The sequence below is a fragment of the Ctenopharyngodon idella genome, chromosome 15 (genome assembly GCF_019924925.1).
Source record: "Ctenopharyngodon idella isolate HZGC_01 chromosome 15, HZGC01, whole genome shotgun sequence".
Lineage (NCBI taxonomy): Eukaryota > Metazoa > Chordata > Actinopteri > Cypriniformes > Xenocyprididae > Ctenopharyngodon > Ctenopharyngodon idella.
Genome location: NC_067234.1, coordinates 34,541,380 through 34,560,931, shown reverse-complemented (window position 1 = coordinate 34,560,931; position 19,552 = coordinate 34,541,380). Strand labels below are relative to the sequence as shown.

At 40.7% G+C, this 19,552-nt stretch overlaps 1 protein-coding gene across 1 annotated transcript in view; it reads right to left on the bottom strand.

Annotated features, from left to right (window-relative positions):
- The window catches only part of lsamp (limbic system associated membrane protein), a 154,997-nt gene extending 146,833 nt beyond the window's left edge, over positions 1–8,164 (bottom strand). Inside the window, exon 1 of the mRNA XM_051861926.1 lies at positions 7,916–8,164. Within this exon, the coding sequence (XP_051717886.1) occupies positions 7,916–7,979 (64 nt within the window). The 5' untranslated portion in view covers positions 7,980–8,164. The remainder of the gene's footprint in view (positions 1–7,915) is intronic.
- Between the last annotated feature and the right edge of the window lie 11,388 nt (positions 8,165–19,552).

Genomic DNA, 19,552 nt, shown 5'->3' with positions numbered 1-19,552 from the left:
AACACTAATCAGAGTTTTGATCCAACCAGCATCCCTTCCTCTATTATTATGAGCAATTATTATGTCTTATTCAAACAGGATACACTTATTTATAGCAAATTTTAATCATTCAAGCACAATTTACTGCATTTAACCAGCATCCCAGTTGTTGTATGACAAATGTACACACAATAAGTGCTAAACTCCAGATTAATCTCTTCTGACGGTCTCTCAGCTCTGGTTAACGAACCGACACAAACTCCCTGCTCACTGGCTCGTCAATCAAACTCTATATGAACATTCTAACCGGTTAGTAGTTTTAGAACTGCTGAATATAAATGTACCTTGAAAAATACTAATTACATGGCATTCAAATTGACTCTTGTAAACATCTACATATTTTCTTTTAAATAAAAACAATTCAGCGTAATCATACTGAGTGGGCTACATACTCATTACACTCTCTCCGGTCCAAATTAAATCACATTCAGAGTCCGCAGTCCTCCTGCTGTGACCACACAAGTGTTTGGGTCTGCTGATGTGCTTCAGTAGCCCGACATCGCATCAATTATTCACTAATGCTCACATCAGATCACGCAAATTAGATTTAAATTGGTACACAAACCCTGGCGAGACTCAGGCGAGTAGATACGGAGGACGCAGTGTTAGCGCTGGATATTCTAAGGGTGAAAACCACAAAATTCACCTCATATCAGTGTCAAATGACTCAATATCAAAAACACCACACAAATATCCTCATACTTCATGTCCACACAGGAACAGCCAACTCCAGCCATCGTGACACTGATGATTGGAGTAATGGAGCTTCACAATCACAGAAAAACTTAAGAACATTCCAAAATCTATTAAAATACAGAATAGCGACTTAAAATTGGAATAACACACTTCACAACATTACTGTTTTTGACCTTGGTGTATGTAAGAACTTTCTTTCAAAAACAAAGACATTCTTACTAATCCCAAACTTTTGAAGAGTGATGTACTATAGGCAAGGCAAGGCAATTTTATTTGTATAGCACATTTCATACACAATGATAATTCAAAGTGCTTTATATAAAGAGGAAACAAATACATAAGAATAAAAATAACAGTAAAAACACGTCTGTTCATTTTTGTTTACTGTGTTTCTATCTACTGTCGTTTCTAGCAATATAATAATTTCTTTCATACACACATTGAGACATCTTATCTAAATCAATAATCAAATTCAACCAAACAGCCCAGTCATGAATATTCATCCTGGAAGGTTCGCTTCATGAATATTTACACCTATTTTCCAACAGTTTTGCCAAAGCCATTTTCTCTTTGCCAAAAGAACTAATAAGTGAATCTATTTATTGATTTTCCTTCAGACTTTTAATTCATTCAGCAGTTTAGTGTCCTACATCTATATGAGAGTGACAGAGAAACAGGACAGCGGTTTTATTCTGGGCTTCTGTCTGTGGAGACAGAGAAACACGTGTGCAGTGACATTACTGTGTGTTTCATGAATAATCACTCACACACTTATGTTTTTTTGACTATATTAGTGGAGACATATAAGGCTAGATTTACTAACAGCTTGTGCCAGCGCAAACCCTCTTTAGGTGTTAAAAAACTACTGTCGAGATTTACTAAACACACACAGTGAAAAATCTGCTTGTCTGCGACCCTACGCTAATTTGAGCTGCTCTTGGTGGATTGCGTTAGTCATAATGGAAATGAGCTGCTGCGTCTGCGTTCTTTCATTTGCGCAGTGTCAGTAGATCAACCGCAGAACCTTCCACTCCCATCAGTGCTTTTATGGGATTGCAGTCTCATGCTAATTTACCCTGTTTAGTAAATCTGGCCCATAGACTTCCACTGTTTTTTTTTTTTTTTCTATGTCCTAACCTGACTTCTGACCCCTAAACATAACACCCACAGAAACCTGTGCAAAATGAATATAAGCCTTTTAACAATGAGCTCTGGCTTACTAGTCTGTGTTCAACAGGTTTCACTGATAATGAGGACATTTTGGACCTTACAAGTATAAACAAACCTGACACACACACACACACACACACAGATCGGTTCATCATTTGGATGATTCATTTTCATACGCTGCTTCTAAAAGCTGATGTTCAGCTTCACTCTGGTGTTTCCAGAAGAACACTGCTGGAGTAAACTGCAGTGCTGCTGTTGGTTGAGTTTGACAGTCAGCAGCTCGATTCAGCATCAGATTCTCATACTCACAGCAGAATATTCATGCTCAGGTGTGAAGACCATCTGTGAAGCTCAAGCATATGGATCTCTCCTATCACAGCAGATGGACCCTTAGCAACTAACACATCCCGTCTCTCATCAGCGATACAGTCACTGTCAGCCCTTTACAGGTGCGTCACATGACGTTCACAGCTCAGGTGATCAGATGATGTACTTTCAGGGTTGTGCACCAGTCAGGCGGCTGCCATTGAGATGAGAATCTGACGGATATATACGGCTCCAGCTATTACTGACCTCCTTCATTTAAGCACATATATCTGCTTCTACTGCAAAGATGATGGTCAGACGGCAGAAAAAAATGACGAGTCTGACTGTCATTGGTTGCCCTTTACTCACACAGTATCACATCCACCCTCAGTGTAAAGAACATTAACCTTCTACTCCAGCTGCATCTAGTAATCTAATGAGGGATGTCGCAATACAGAATGGCTGCAGTGTTTAAATAACGCTATAGGGTCATTCTGTGTCAAATCAATCAAATTGGCTCAAATTTTTGATTTTGTTAATATATTTTTTTCTGTGTAAAGACAAACATAAATAATGATTAAAACCAAAATATTAAATGTCACAGATGTATATTTACTGAGTAAATTTTCAGTGGATTTTTGGTACTCAGAGAGTTATGTTTTATGCAGTTCTTTTAATAGAAGGAAACAAGATGCATTTCTAGTTTAAACATTATTTATTCTTCAGACATTCTTCTTTAAATGCAATTAGTATCATCTGTGTGCAAAATGAACCACATTTAGTTTTCGATCACTGAAAATGGGTAAAATTCAACTATTTATCTATGGGACTGAACTATATAGAGCCTTTAAATGAAGATTTCAAAAGGAAAGTTTATTAAGAACGAGAATCTAGAAGGATATTAAGATATCTTGAATACTTTTAGAGTTACAGGCATGACAACTTTGGAAAAGGAATATTTATGGAACTCAGACAGGAATGTTATGCATTTCAGGTGATAGAAAAACACAAGATACATTTCTAGTTTCAACATTATTTGTTCTTCAGATATTCCTCTTCAAAAGAAAAAAGTATCAGCTGTATGCAAAGTGAACCACATTTGGTTTTTGACCACTGAAAATGTGTACAATTGACCAATTTACTCATGGAGCCGCATTAAGATCTCCATATATCTGGGATTGAACCATCGAGGGCCTTTAAAATGAAGACATTAAAAGGAAGAATCAAGTTTGTTAAGAACGAGAATCTAAGAGGATATTAAGTTATCTTTAATACTTCTTGAGTTACAGGCATACAAACTTGAGGAAAAAAAACACAAAAAGTGCTTTTTGCCATGTTTGAACGGTCACTGTTGGCATATAATGAAACAAAGATTGCTAAAGTCAACAGATTTTACTAATAGATCTACCAATCTCTTTGTAAAAATAAAATAATGATGCTGCATCTTTCTAAAGTCATTTTTACCCCACTGTAATTTGGCTCCAAATCTCAGGTGAAAATGGTCATGTGTCATACACACATGATGCGAAGCATTAAAAGCAAATAAAACTCATTATAATAAGTGACGCTGTCTACACCACATATGAAACAACGAATCTCAGAATATAAACCCCATAATTTAACCGCAAAATGTTTGAATTGTTTGCATAATCTGGCCCTCAAGTGCACTGCCTCACTCCCTTGTGTTTTAACAGGTTGCCATGACAACTGCGCCTGCCACCCTTCCTCTGAAGCTGTGTGATATCTGAATGTCAGGAGGTTTCTGTTCTTGACAGCCACACACACGGCGACCTTCATGTCTGCTGTCCCGGGTCAGCGATCCCTCGAGATGCTCAACAAGACAGAGGTGGAAGGTTCTGGAAAGTTAGACTGAACTACATAGTGACTTTCCCAGCTGTGAAATCATTCACACTCATAGATGTGTCTGAAAACCTGGTCCAAAGTCATTATTATATCACTGAACACTATACTCTAGTATTCACATTGAAGAAGATTTATTGGTCTTAACTGATGATCAGTGAAGATGATGACCACACATGTGATCGAGGCTCATCTTTATGAGTTTCTGCCCAGACATTGCTCTGATATGTTTCTGTTTCTCTTGTTGTTAGAGATGTGCCTTCACTCCGGCACTCCTTTTGAGCCAGATACCACATTTTTTCCCCCTCAAACTCTTGTTCAAACAAGATAAAATGGAATGTTAAACATGTTTGCTGGCATCATAATGACACCTTTCAGAATCTTCAATATGAGGGAAAAGAGCAAAACAAACACCATGTTCACTATATGGACATTCCCACCCACACCAAACACAGCTAAATAAACTATGAAATCAGAAACTTACCAGTTATATGCGTTTATATCACATAAAATAATTAAAAAAATTAAGGAAGCCAGAGAAAAGTATCTGTGTCTAACAGGACGAGTGTCCTCACTAGGGCTGCTTGATATTGAAGATATACAATAACTAACTTTTTGTAAGAAGAAAGCATCTCTACAACTTCTGAAAGTGAACAGCAGTGTTTTACTGCAGCATTACATTAAAACTAAGTGTCATTTTAACGTCCGTGTAAACCAGTCCTACAATAGGTTTATTTAATTACAGAAATTGAATAACCAAATGAAAAAAAATTAACCACTGCTTAGTCTACAAAAGTTATGGTTTTCTCTTTGTCATTTGTTGTTTGATTAACATTACTGAAGCAGGTTTATTAGGCTGCTGTCCCTTTAAGAGCTGCACAGATCCAATATACTGTTACACACCAATATATTGTTAAGACATAACTAACTGTGTTTGCGTGAAATCTCACCAAGATGGGCAATTTGACGTAATTGTGTGTGTATTTGGTAATATAAGCCACGGAAGAGAACTGTAATTGGGATCACACACACTGTCCGAGAGGCTTACTGCATTTAATAACATTAAGCACACGTATGTAACAGTCATGTGACCAGTCTACTCTCTGTCTGCGTTGACCAAACACTTTTCAGAATCTTTTGAAGTATTAAAATCATGCAATTATCAAATCGATATGCATATATCGTGATATGTCCATTTGTGATATTACTGCCATAGTTCTGCAGTTAAACAGCATGAGTTTTCCTCTCACTGGGCTAGAAATGAGGAGGAGAAAACAACAGACACACACTTCCCTACAGCTTCTTTCAACAGTCATTTAAAAATAATAATAAAAAAAATTATGTAAAAAAATACTAATACATTTTAATGAATAATAAAAAAGTGTTCTGGAATGTGTACAAAAACAGCATACACACTTCTATAGTCAGGTTCCACAGACAGATTTCAAACAACAAACTGCATGAAAACTACAGTATTTATTCACAGTTTGGAACTGAAATACCACTAATTCACTTTTGTGTTATTAAAAAAAAGATCAAGTGATCTCTCCTTCTGGCAACTAAGATAAACTCTAAATATATGAATATATTTATGTATTCTAAATTCTTAATGTAATCTCATATTTCATCTATTTTAATTAGAGAGCTGATAAATGTGTCAGCACATAATCTGTGAGGTTCATCATCATATAGCACACGATTACAGATCCAACATTCAGTGTGTGAACACCTCTGATTTCACATATTAGATAACGACAGAAAATAAACACACTGATTCTGCACAATTCATCAGACAAATAATCACAATTAACTACTCATAAAAAGAGTCAATCACAGCATCCTATTAGAAGAAGAGGTTAGGTTAGGCTACTTCTTGATTCAGAACCACTTAAAACAACAACAGCAACACTCCATCAGTCCGAACGCTGCGCAGTGTGTTTGACTTCTACCAGCTGCTCAATTTCTCAACCTCAGATGAACTCAATAGATGCAGTTCAGTAAACATTAATGAATACAGTATAGCATTCCTGGGGATTGACCACAACAGCTCTTCCTCCTGTACACAACTAACTAACGCTCAGGTTTGAGAGGGTTTCCAACCTCTGTGCAGAAAGTCAATAAACGACGGCCAAATGGAATCAGTCGCTCCCAGAGCAGAATTCATTTCCTTCCCTGTTCTCTTCGGCACCCATCAAAAACAAACGCTGCCTGACCGGAATGGATAATGACTACAGCTCGAAAGCTCGAAACTGCATGCAAATCAGTCCGTGAGTGAATGTTCGAGTAAATACTGTAATGATTTGCTATGATTTTTGATAAGAGTTCTACAAAAACAACTGCCAAAATGGAGAATCATGGAGAATCGTGGAGATCAGTCAGTTCACTATTACAATATGAAACTTTTTGCATATTCTTCTCCTGTGACATATTGAATGAGAAGAATCAGTACGTGTTCAACATGGCGTCGTTCTTATAACTATGTGCGTACACATACAGTACATTTATTACAGGCTCAGTCCCCAAGTGGGCCGGAGATATGCTTGCTATATAAATGTATTTTAGGTATCTGTTTAAACAACAAGAGTAATGCAAAATTAACGTACTGTATCATGCATCTGCTAAAGATTAATAATCATAACCCGAACAATGAGATCACATATCCTAGTGTCAAAAAATATTATCCCACGTAACCTTCCTCTGGTTGTTAAAGGATGATCTGCATGTAGGCTCATACCCTGGTGAAACTGATGTGTAACGTATAAATAAGCGAATGATGAACTCCCACATTGACCTGGTCCAGCAGAGACCCCTATGGGCAGCTCATTCAACACATGCAGAGACAGAGACAGTCAAAGCTTTGGTTTCATCTGTCACTGCTCCTACATTTCTACAGCTACAGCATGAATTGAGGAGCAGAAACACTTTAGCCCCATCCACATTTAATGGCAGCAGCACATGAAGAACAGGAGCAGACGCAAACATCATACACTGATTCTTTCTAATCAAAAGAACATTGTTTGCTTTTTCAGCTTGCGTAATGGTAACTTCATGGAAGACAAAGAAAAATCTCATAAAGGCATTGCAAGGCTGATTTAAATGAGAGATAATTGAGTGTCTTTGGGTTCCAGAGTTACTGTGCATCCTAATGAGCGCCCTCTTTATCCTGAGAGCAAATCAATAGCACTAATGGACATAAGCAACCTCATCAATAACATTAGAAAGAAAAAAACCCAGAGTTATTGCTCAGGCACCTTAATACACAGTACTACACCTGAGGTTTTTGTTTGTTTGTTGGGTTTTTTAAATAATGAGACATTATCAGAAACATTCTCTGAACATCATCCCTCCAGCTGACCAATGAAAGCTGCTCGAAATGACACACTGACAGCAGGACCTGTTTGAAAGCTTCGGTGTATTGCGGTTCAAAGGTCCTGCAAGGACACACGCAGGTAGTTCTGCATCAGCTGCTCCTGAACATAAAGCGCATTTCTCGCTGGATCTCCAACAACAGAAACAAAAACCCTGTTCGCTCATCATCTCGACACGATAGATGTGCTGTTTCTGATGGAGCCACTACGATTTAGATCGATCTCGGTTCATATCTGTCCACAAAATAATCAGCTAATTCGTGTCTCAAGCGCTCTTGCTGAACAAACTCTGGGCAATCCATAGACAGAAGAAAGTAGAGAATAACCCAGGCTATCAGCAGAGTTATCTGTACTGAAACATCACTGGACTGAAGTTATCACATCCTCTGTTTATACCGCCATGAACACACGCCTCACGAGAACGCTCTGTGCTGCAGAAATAAAATATCATGACAAAAGCACATCAGATGTCTTACCTTCAAATCCGAAGAGTACGAAGAATCCCGGGATGAAGATCGAGTGTATCCAAAAGCAGCTCATTTCGCCTGGTTCCGATGAATACAGATCTGCCCCGTCCCCGTGTGTGTGTATGTGTGTGTACGCGCGCGCGCGTGTGTATTCTGCTTCGGTTCGGTTCTGTTCGGTAATGACAGCGGCTAGCGCTCGTGCTCGGATGCGGATGCTGCAGAGCTCCTCTGATGTTTCTCTGGTGCTTTGCTGCCATCTAACGAAAAACGCGAATGAAACTCATTAATGATGAAAGACACGTACAGGTCCGCCTGTCCTCTTTCATTCTCACGAACACATCTCTCTCACGAGCCTCTTTTATATGCCAGCTAATCTGCTAAAACATTTAAAGGAAACCGCATTCTTATGGCTGGAAGAACAACATATATTTGTCAAGCTGATTTGATCAAAAGAGAGTGTACTCTAAAAAATGCTGCGTTAAAAACAACCCAAGTTGAGTTGAAAATGGACAAACCCAGCGGTTGGGTTAAATGTGTGATCAACCTGCTGGGTAGTTTTATTTAACTCAACTATTGTTTAAAAATTACTGTATTGCTTGCTTAAAATGAACCCAAAATAGTTCATTTTAATGAACATTTGTTAATAAGTTTAATGAATAATAATAATAAAAAAAAAAAACAATAAACATTTATTAAATTGCTTATTAATAAATGTTCATCTTTTGATTATTATTGTTGCCTTTAGTAATTATGTGTCTGAGTTTTAATTTCCAACATATTTTGGGTTCATTTTAAGCCAGCCGTATAGTCATTTTTAAACAATAGTTGAGTTAAATAAAACTACCCAGTGTGTTAGGCAAACATTAACCCAACCGCTGGGTTTGTCCATTTTCAACCCAACTTGGGTTGTTTTTAACCCAGCATTCTTTAGAGTGAAAGGCACAAAATGACTTCTAGTAAGAAATACTCTCAAATAATATTGGAGAAAAAAAAAAAAACCCAAATGCACCCAAAATGCACAACGATAGAGCAATGTTTTGTCAGACATATCTAAATCTAAAACTCAATCCCCCGGTTTCACAGACAAGGCTTAAGCTAGTCTTAGACTAAAATGCATGTTTTAACTAAAAAGCAACTTGTACTGACATATCTTAAATTATGTTACTGACATTGTTTTGTCTCAAGATGCACACCAGCAATGTGTTGTTCTAGTGAACATTTATAAAAGCTACTTAAATGCCCTAATTGAACTAAGGCCTAATCCTGTTTTAGGCTAAGCCCTGTCTGTGAAACCGGGCCAAAGAGTCTGTCAGGACAATAACATTACAGAGTGAACTTGAATTAAAATGCACACTGTGTCATTTCAAGTTCATATTGGAAGTTCGCGTTGTGTTAAAGAAATTCGGACTTGCTAAGAACATTAAACTAAGATCATCCATGAATGTCTAAGTTAATTATCATTTTAACCCTTCTGATAATATGATAATATGATTCTGTCTCACTCGAACTGTGAATCTGCCTCGAATCTGCGTCTGGCCTGTTTACATTTATAGTTTTTCTGCTTTAGCGCTTTATTTGCCGCTTTCACTCAGGGAGGAGTTAAACATGAGTGAAGGCAGACACTCCCTGCTTCCCGAAGTGACGCTTGCGTGGTGTTTGCACACTTTATTGCGGATTAGATGCGATATTCCTCAGATAATAGACGTTTTTAATTTTACATGTAGCAACCAGAATCACTGTTCATTCAGTAGGTTTATGTGCTGCATTATCCCATGATTTACTCACCCTCAAGCCATCCTAGGCAGGGGCACGGAAAGACGTTTGCTGTTTTTTTTTTTTGTTTATTTGTTGTTGTTTAACTTTTCAGAATGCCGCAAACGCACTGCAGCTCATGTGACAAGAACCAACTGATCAGCTTCGGCCTTTCCATAACAACACCGAAAACTCAGCTGAACAGCTGATCATAGCTGTACAGGGTGGGTTTTTATTTCTTATCTCCATGAATTATCTAGTAGTAGAGCTAATGCAAGGGATAGAAATCAATTAATCCTTTGCTGATACTTCCTCGTCATCATGGAGAGTGCAGTTCATGGTTGCATAGCAAACTCAAGCTCCTCTTCTCTTATATCAAAATCGTCTGACATTTCTCTTTAAAAATGATCGTTTTAGACTTCTAATTTGCGACCGGTGTTTTGGTTTGCTCTCTCTTCTGCGCTTCCACGTTCGTCATTACGCCATGCGTCGGGTCAGAGGTCACTCTTCCACCACAAATAAATGCGTACGGCCATCTGCCAGAAGCTAGTTATTTTACTTTATAAAGTTTTAATTATGATTATTTTTCTTACAAAAACGCATTGCTTCACTTCACTTTTTTATGGATGGATGCATTTATTTCGGGCTTCAAAACAGGCCCCCTGTTCACTACCATTATAAGGCTTGGAAGAGCCAGGATATTTTTAAATATATCTCCAATTGTATTCATCTGAAAGAAGATAGTCATATACACCTAGGATGGCTTGAGAGTGAGTAAATCATGGGATAATTTTCATTATTGGGTGAACTATCCCTTTAATACAGTGCCTGTATACAAGAAAATACAGTAGGTCGGGATGAACATTATGAAAGTTATGAAAACTCACACGTTTTACTATTTGTGAAGAAGCGGCAACAATGTTGGTGCAAAGACAGATTCTTTTGATGTAAATGGAGTTAATGGGGGAAAAAGTCTCATGTTTTGACTGATATTGTCACTCTTCTCGGCTGCTAGTACACGCAGAGTGTGACCAATAAGCAGATTTCTTTCTAAACGAATGCGTTGTTGGAGCATTTGGAGGCCATTAGAGACTCCAGAAGTTTGACTATAGTATTTGGCTCTTTAGGGTCTTTGTGCAGTATTACAAACACTACGCCAGGCAAGGTTAGGCTTAACTGTGACAAAACGGCACAAATTGGCCCTTGTTGTGGCATTTCCTGTGATGTTATACAGGTGCTGAATGACGTTTATGACAGCCGGAGAAAGCCATTGTTCTCTGAACAGCACGCATCCCTCAAGGCTGTGCAGTGAGCTTCTCAGAGATCTTTAAGAGCTGAAATGACGCACTGTAAATAATTCAACACTCAAAGAATGGCTTCAAGGACAAACACATTTCTGTGTAGACTTACAAATATTTACAGTGTTTATTTTTCTGAGAAAGTCGTGGGAGGAAGACTTTTCCTTATTCTGCCTTATAAAGAGTTGGAGTTTATGGCATCTCACAGCATGAAGCAGCTTGAGTGCGCTCTATCCATATTAATCACACCTCTCTTTCCATCTCTCTCCTTCTCTTGCTCTGATACTGAAACCAGATTATTAGAGAGCCAGAGAGAAAGTCAAGTGATTTTCTGCAAAGGGCGGCTGTTTTGGCCACTGTGTTTTTCAACTGAGAACAGCAATTATTTTCCACTGCTGTATCCATCCTCTTCTCTGACGTTGTCAGTTTTACATCAGATTGATAATAGTGAGAACATGATTATTTTGTGTACATAATGTTTATCATTTAATTTCTGTTGGAAAAGAGCAAATGACATTGAGCACTGTGGATCCAGCTGTTGTAAAGTAACTAACATGTCTGAAGAGTAATTGTGCCGTTGTGTTTGTTGTTTTGTTGATAAATGTGACGATGATATTGTGTTAGATTTTCTCTCTCAAAAACTCACTAGTTATTTTTCCTTAACAAACTTGCCTGTAGCTACATGTTCTTTAAAGTCAAATATTCAGCCATTACAGATCTGTGCTTTTATAAACATACTGTACATCTTTATCATTGGTAAATATTTAATGCGCAGGCCATATCAGGGGGAGAGAGTTAGGAGTTTGTGTGATCTCTCTGTGTGTGTGGGTTTGAGCTGGTTTTCCTCACAAGTCAAAGACATGCAGCATAGAAGCACTGGAGACACTGAATCATCTGGTGTGAGTGTGAGTATGACCTGACCTCCGTCCATGGTGTTTTCCACACATGCTGCTGGGACAGACTCCAGCATCCCCATCATGACACTGAAAACAAGTGTTGGTTGGTTGGACGGACGGATGGATAATTGAAAAAATGAATGGATGGATGGGTGGATGGGTGTGTGGACAGACGGATGGACAGATGGCTGGTTGGATGGGTGTCTGGAGGGACAGATGAATGAATGAATGAATGGGGGGGATGGATGAATCGACGGACAGACGGACGGATGGATAATTGAATGGATGGCTGGTTGGATGGGTGGTGTGTGTGTGTGGATGGAAGAATGGATAATTGAATGAATGAATCAATGAATGAATGAATGGGGGGGATGGATGGGGGGATGGATGAATTGACGGACAGACGGATGGATGGATAATTGAATGGATGGATGGGTGGATGAATGGATGGCTGGTTGGATGGGTGTGTGTGTGGTTGGAAGAATGGATAATTGAATGAATGAATAAATGAACGAATGAATGAATGAATGAATGGATGGCTGGTTGGATGGGTGTGGATGGACGGATGGACGAAATAATGAATGGATGGGTACAAGTAAAATTTATAAATTCATATTACACGTTTCATGTATCGCAAACAAGATTCATCGAATGTATTAAATCATTTGACTAAATATATCATATAAATGTAAATGCAAATGATGTGATTTTGATAACTGCAGGTACAGTTGTGTTCTTTGTGTCTCTGATAAACAACTCAGATTAAATAAATCAAATAAATTTATTTTGTATTTCTGTAGAACATTTCACAATACATATGCTTCCAAATAAATACGTCAAAATTACTTAAAACTGTTGAAATGACAATATGACCACTTATGTAAAGAAGAGCATTGATTTGAAACGTCATTAAGATCATCATTATATTATCAGGCAGATAAATAAGACTGCTTTAGATGTTTAACGAAAGGGATGTCAAGGGGAAAAGTTTCTGAAATGACCCTGCTTTAGTATGAGAAGAGTGTCAGAAAATCTTATTGTACTATATGTAATAAATAGGAACCACACTAAACGTCGTCTGAGATTATTTTCAAAGATCACACCCATCATTGAAAACAAAACCACTTTCTTTAATTCCAGGTTAGGCTGTGGCGTTATGAGGCCTTTTACAGCAAGCATGATGTATAGCTTTGAATGGGAGAGGAACAGGGAGACAGCGGCTCATTTGTCATTGTGTGAAAGTACAGGAACTTCTGCTGCTCGTGGGGTTTAGAGTTGAGTGGGTGAGCTTCCCAAAGCTCTGCAGATTGCTTTTTTTTGTCTAATATCAAACTTTTAAAGCACAGTCCACACAGGTACAGCATGCCTTCCGCACTGACACCCAAAGACATTGTTAATATTATTCTATAGGCTTTACATGCTAATCTTATGCTGAACTAATACCAAACACAGAGATGACAAGGAAATAACATGCAATGCTTACAGAAATTCAGTTTGTTCATTGTTCATGAGTCCCTTGTTTATTCTGAGCAGTTAAACTGAGCTCTGTTCTTCAGAAAAAAATCTCCAGGTCCCAAAAGCTCTTCAGTTTTCCACCATCTTTTGCATATTTGAACCCTTTCCAGCAGTGACTGAATGATTTTGAGATCCATCTTTTCACATGGAGGACAACTGAGGGACTCAAACACAACTATTAAAAAACGTTCAAACATTCACTGATGCTCCAGAGGGAAACACGATGCATTAAGAGTTGGGGGGTGAAAACTTTTGAATAGGTCCAAATTTTTCTTATTTCGCTTGAATATCATTTTTTTTCATTTAGTACTGCCCTTTGGAAGCAACAGAAAATACTTGCATGTTTCCCGGAAGATTAAATACAATTTACCTTGATCTTCAAATTCCAAATGTTTTCACCCCCCATCTATTAATGCATCATGTTTTCTTCTGGAGCATCAGTGAATGTCTGAACCTTTTTTATTAGTTGTTTTTGAGTCCCTCAGTTGTTCTCTGTCACAGACACGCCAGGCTCCACCATTCACCAATCACAGCGCACCACTTCTCCTGAGTTCTGATCACCGGCACCTGCACCTCATCATCACCTCATCAACACCAGCATAAAGAGCACCCACACTCACAGTCACATTGTCCGGTCTCGTTTGCATCTAAACTTACCTGTATGCTTACCGCAAGGACTCCTACTAAACTACTTACCAGTCTCCAGCGTCTCCTGTTCTCCTCGTGTGATCTCCAGTCCGTGTGTGAGTGTTCTCCGTGTTCTACGTTCATCCATCCCAACGCCATTCAAGATCTCCACGTCTGCAACCACAAAAGGACAGTATCGCTTATCTTCACTCCAGTTTAACACCTTTACGTTATCACATACTCACCTGCACTTCTGTTAAACTCTGCTGGTATCAATAAACATCCTTGTCTGTGAACTCCTGTCTCCAACCCTTCTGTGTTGTAACAGAAGACCGGACCATAACATCCAGATACCAGCATGAGTCACCCGGATCCCTTCCAAGAGCTCGTGGACGCCCTGCGCCGAGCACTCACCTCCAGTTCACCGTCACCAGCTCCAGCGATCACTTCCGCAAACACCATCTCCACTCCTTCGCCTCCAGTTCACGCCAGTCCCATGGCCAAACCAGCGCCCTACTCTGGCTCGGCGGAGGACTGCAGCGGTTTCCTCCTGCAGTGTGCACTGGTCCTGGAGATGCAACCGCACCTGTACCCCACCGAAACCACAAAGGTAGCGTTCATTATCTCTCACCTACAAGGCAAAGCACTTCAGTGGGCAGACTCCATCTGGTCTCAGAACAGTCCAGTCATGCAATCCTATTCCAGCTTCGTTGCCCACTTCCGGGAAGTCTTCGGCTGCCACCAACGCCTTCGAAATCCTCAAAGAAGCCTTCACCACCGCTCCCCTCCTCGTCCACCCCAATCCAGACCTGCCCTTTGTAGTAGAGGTGGACGCCTCCACCACAGGAGTGGGAGCGGTGCTATCTCAGCAGCAGGGGACCCCAAGTAGACTCCATCCATGCACCTTCTTCTCCCGCAAGCTCAACCCGGCAGAGACCAACTACGACATCGGTAGCCGCGAGCTTCTGGCCGTGAAGTTGGCCCTTGAGGAGTGGAGGCATTGGTTGGAGGGAGCAAAACACCCCTTCATAGTTCTCACTGATCACAAGAACTTGGAGTACCTAAAAGCTGCAAAAAGACTGAACCCTCGGCAAGCACGCTGGTCGTTATTCTTCACCCGTTTTGACTTCTCCATCTCCTATCGTCCCGGCTCCAAAAATGTCAAGGCGATTGCCCTATCTCGTCTCCATGCTCCTGAGGAAAGACCAGAAGAACCAGAAACCATTCTCCCTAAAACCATCCTCGTCAGTCCTATCACCTGGTCAGAGGAAACTTTGCCCTCCTCCAATGCCTCCACCAACACTCCGTCGGGTTGTCCACCAGGCTTGCGTTACACCACCAGGGCACAACGCACCCCACTTATTCACTCTGCCCACACGTCACTTGGCACTGGCAACCCGGGGGTCAATGAAACCCTCTTGCTGCTAAAGGAGCGCTTCTGGTGGCCTAACATGGCAGCTGACATCAGAAGGTACGTGCAGGGTTGTAGGGAGTGCGCCATCTCCAAGAGCCCTCGCCATCTTCCATCCGGCAAGCTCCATCCTCTGCCTGTTCCTAATCGACCCTGGTCACACCTAGGAGTCGATTTTATCACTGACCTGCCAGCATCCGATGAATACACCTGCATTCTCGTCATCGTAGATCGATTTTCCAAGTCATGTCGTCTGATTCCCCTGAGGGGCTTACCCACTGCCATGGAGACTGCTGAACTTATGTTCAATCACGTGTTCAGATACTACGGAATTCCCGAGGACATCGTCTCAGACAGAGGATCCCAGTTCATTTCACGGGTATGGAAGGCCTTCTTCTCGCTCCTAGGTGTGACCGTCAGTCTCTCATCCGGCTACCACCCTCAGTCGAACGGGCAGACGGAGAGGAAGATCCAGGAGATCGGCCGCTTCCTCCGTACCTTCTGTCACGGCCACCAGAACTCTTGAAACCAGTATCTGGGTTGGGCCGAGTACGCACAGAATTCCCTGCGTCAACCATCTACTGGACTCACCCCATTCCAGTGCGTACTCGGTTACCAACCCCCACTGTTCCCCTGGACCGGGGAACCATCGGACGTTCCATCAGTCGACTACTGGTTCCGAGAGAGCGAGAGGGTCTGGGACTCTGCACACCACCAACTACAGCGGGCCCATGCAGACGCAGGATGACGGCCGACCTTCACCGCTCCAACGGCCCCTACTACCAACCGGGACAGAAGGTCTGGCTGTCGACACGGGACATCAGACTGCGTCTGCCCTGCAAGAAGCTGAGTCCCAGATTCATTGGCCCGTTCACCATTACCAAGCAGATCAACCCCGTCACGTATCAACACCAATTACCTCCACAATATCGGATTCATCCCACATTCCATGTTTCCCTCCTTAAACCTCACCACCCTTCTGTTCCTCTCTCCACAGGGCCTGGCGTAGCAGCTGCCGAACCCCCCCTTCCACTTATCCTGGACGACGGAGCTGCGTACGAGGTTCACGAGATCCTGGACTCCCGACGCCATGGTGGTCGTTTGGAGTATCTTGTGAACTGGGAAGGCTACGGCCCTGAGGAACGCTCTTGGGTCCCCAGAAACGACATACTCGACCCCAACCTGCTTCACACTTTCCAGACACGCCAGGCTCCACCATCCACCAATCACAGCGCACCACTTCTCCTGAGTTCTGATCACCGGCACCTGCACCTCATCATCACCTCATCAACACCAGCATAAAGAGCACTCACACTCACAGCCACATTGTCCGGTCTCGTTTGCATCTAAACTTACCTGTATGCTTACCTCAAGGACTCCTACTAAACTACTTACCAGTCTCCAGCGTCTCCTGTTCTCCTCGTGTGATCTCCAGTCCGTGTGTGAGTGTTCTCCGTGTTCTACGTTCATCCATCCCAACGCCATTCAAAATCTCCACGTCTGCAACCACAAAAGGACAGTATCACTTATCTTCACTCCAGTTTAACACCTTTACGTTATCACATACTCACCTGCACTGCTGTTAAACTCTGCTGGTATCAATAAACATCCTTGTCTGTGATCTCCTGTCTCCGACCCTTCTGTGTTGTAACATCCTCAGTGTGAAAAGACGGATCTCAAAATCATTCAGTCACTGCTGGAAAGGGTTCAAATATGCAGAAGATGCTGGAAAACTAAAGAATCTGCAGGAGCTGGAGGATTTTTCTGAAGAACAGAGCTCAGTTTAACTGTTCAGGACAAACAAGAGACTCATGAACAACCATCACAAAACAAACAAACAGTCGTAGATCATCCAGGTAACCACACACAGTATTAAGAATCAATGGTTCACAAACTTATGAATGGGGTTATTTTAATAAATTCAGCTATTTTTTTTTTTTGTCTTGTGGATTATATGTAAACATCTTTTATGTAAAATATCTTACTCAGGACAGTACTAAATAAAAAAAATAACATGCATTTTCTATTATCTCCCTTATTTTGTTAAAATTATTAACATTTTCACAGATTCTGCAAGTGGTTCACATACTTTTTCTTGCAACTGTATATACACACACACACACACACACACTATATATATATATATATATAGTAGTCAACATTTGAAGTGGATCAAAAAAGTTAATAAAAGTTGTCCTAAGACCTAAGTTGTCCTAAGAAGGGTTGTCCTAAGAAAGGTTTTGATCCACTTCAAATGTTGACTACTGTATATAACTAAATGTGCATGTTTGGAGTAAAAGTTCATTCTAAGTGGGTGTTAAAATGCTTTTGTCTTTGGTACAACATTTGTTTTATTCATTCACTTGCCCTCATGTCGTTCCAAACCTGCATGACATTCTTGCTTCTGTGGAACACAAAAGACTATATCTGTGAGCTTATATTTATATATTTTCTGAATAAGTCTCTCTCTTTTTTGACCCATTTGGCCTGTATTCTCCATCATGCCATCTCACTGACCTTTTGTCATGATCTAAAATTTGTTCACTGTCCAAATTAATGATGATATATTACTTTTCATTGGGAAAAACCCCCTTGCTGACTCCTTGGCCAAGCGTAGAGTCAGGGTTCTTTTACCAGTGCACTACCTTATGGAAGACAGGTCAGTTCTTTTATTATTCCAGTCTTCCTCCTCTGACGACGGTGACTGTGCAAACCGTGCCACCTTCAGCAGACGGTCTACGGCACAGCATCTGCAGGGTGAGATCTCACTAATGCTCAGAATCAAACCTTATTTCTGTGGGACCAATTACTGTGCTTGTATGGACAGCGATGCACTTCATCCTAAGAGTCCCTCTGCTGAGGCGAGCAGCTCACACCTGCCTGTGACAAACCAATCCTACACTACAGCCACCCATGTTTTCCAACTTTAGAGGGTACACACAAACATTTGGCCAAATTAAGAAGAAACAGATCACATTGAACACAAGGCAGTGTGTTCTGGACCTTTGAGGCTTCTTCTAAAGTTGGTCTTGACTAATTAGAGCAGTCGAGCATGACAGATAGAGTATCACACACATGCCCTCAGAGGAATAAAGAAAGTCACTTATGACTGCCACAACCCTAATGAGTCCCCTGCATTGTTCGTCTCAGTGTCTAAAAGCTTCACATACACCACAGTTATTAGAGGGATCCTACAGACACCAGAGAGAATGGCTGAAACTATAATGGATGTGGCATATAAAAATAGACCAGCATATCTCTGAATTCTTCATAAAGTCACAAATATATTATGTGTTTATTGTTAACTAATAGCAATGAATGTACGTCAGTGCAGTAACTTTATTCATTGGCATTGTTACAGTAGGTTTATGGTTTGTGCAATGATTTGCAATACTTTAAAATAAACTTCTAAATGTCTGTTCGGTAGCCCCTATATAACAGAAGACAATTTAATTGCAGTGCTTCTAATTAAATGCTAAATTTTACAAAATATACATACTCATCTCTGTATCAATAAAATGTGAAACATTTTGCAACGTTTTGCTACCAAATCATATGTAATGTCTAATTAATTTAAAGTAATGGTAAAGTTTGCCTCAACATGTGCACAATTTCACGTCTTGAGTTTTTGAACATGATGCATGATGGGCACGCTTAGCCTGTGTGGATTTAGGGTGTGTCTCATTTCTTATTTGTGCATCGTCTTTCCTTGCGTCTTAGCTCCACCATCTTAGTATGTAAGGGAAGGAGGATACCTCATGACTCCTCGAGAAGCTTCCTTGTTTCTCGCTCCTCGCGGTGCAATTAGAGAATTGAGATGTCCTTTAAGATGGCTGAGTACAATCGGTTTCTGGTCAAGGGCTGAAGGAAAAGAGAAAGCGTCAGTTTGAGTATTGAGAAGCACCCTTAGTGTGCGTTTAAGAGACAATGAGCTTTGGCATCAATCAGACCTGCTAGAGTCTTGCGCATTTCCTTCCTGTTGTCTGCACACGCTCTCAAGTGGCCGAGACTGCAGGAGTGGGCATTGAGACGGACCTCAAACCTCGGAGAATCTACAAAAGGAACAACAGCTCCATCTGCTGGCTCAGAAATTGTAAAACAGCCATAAACCCTGGAAGTAAAATGCATTATTTCAGCTCAGAACTTC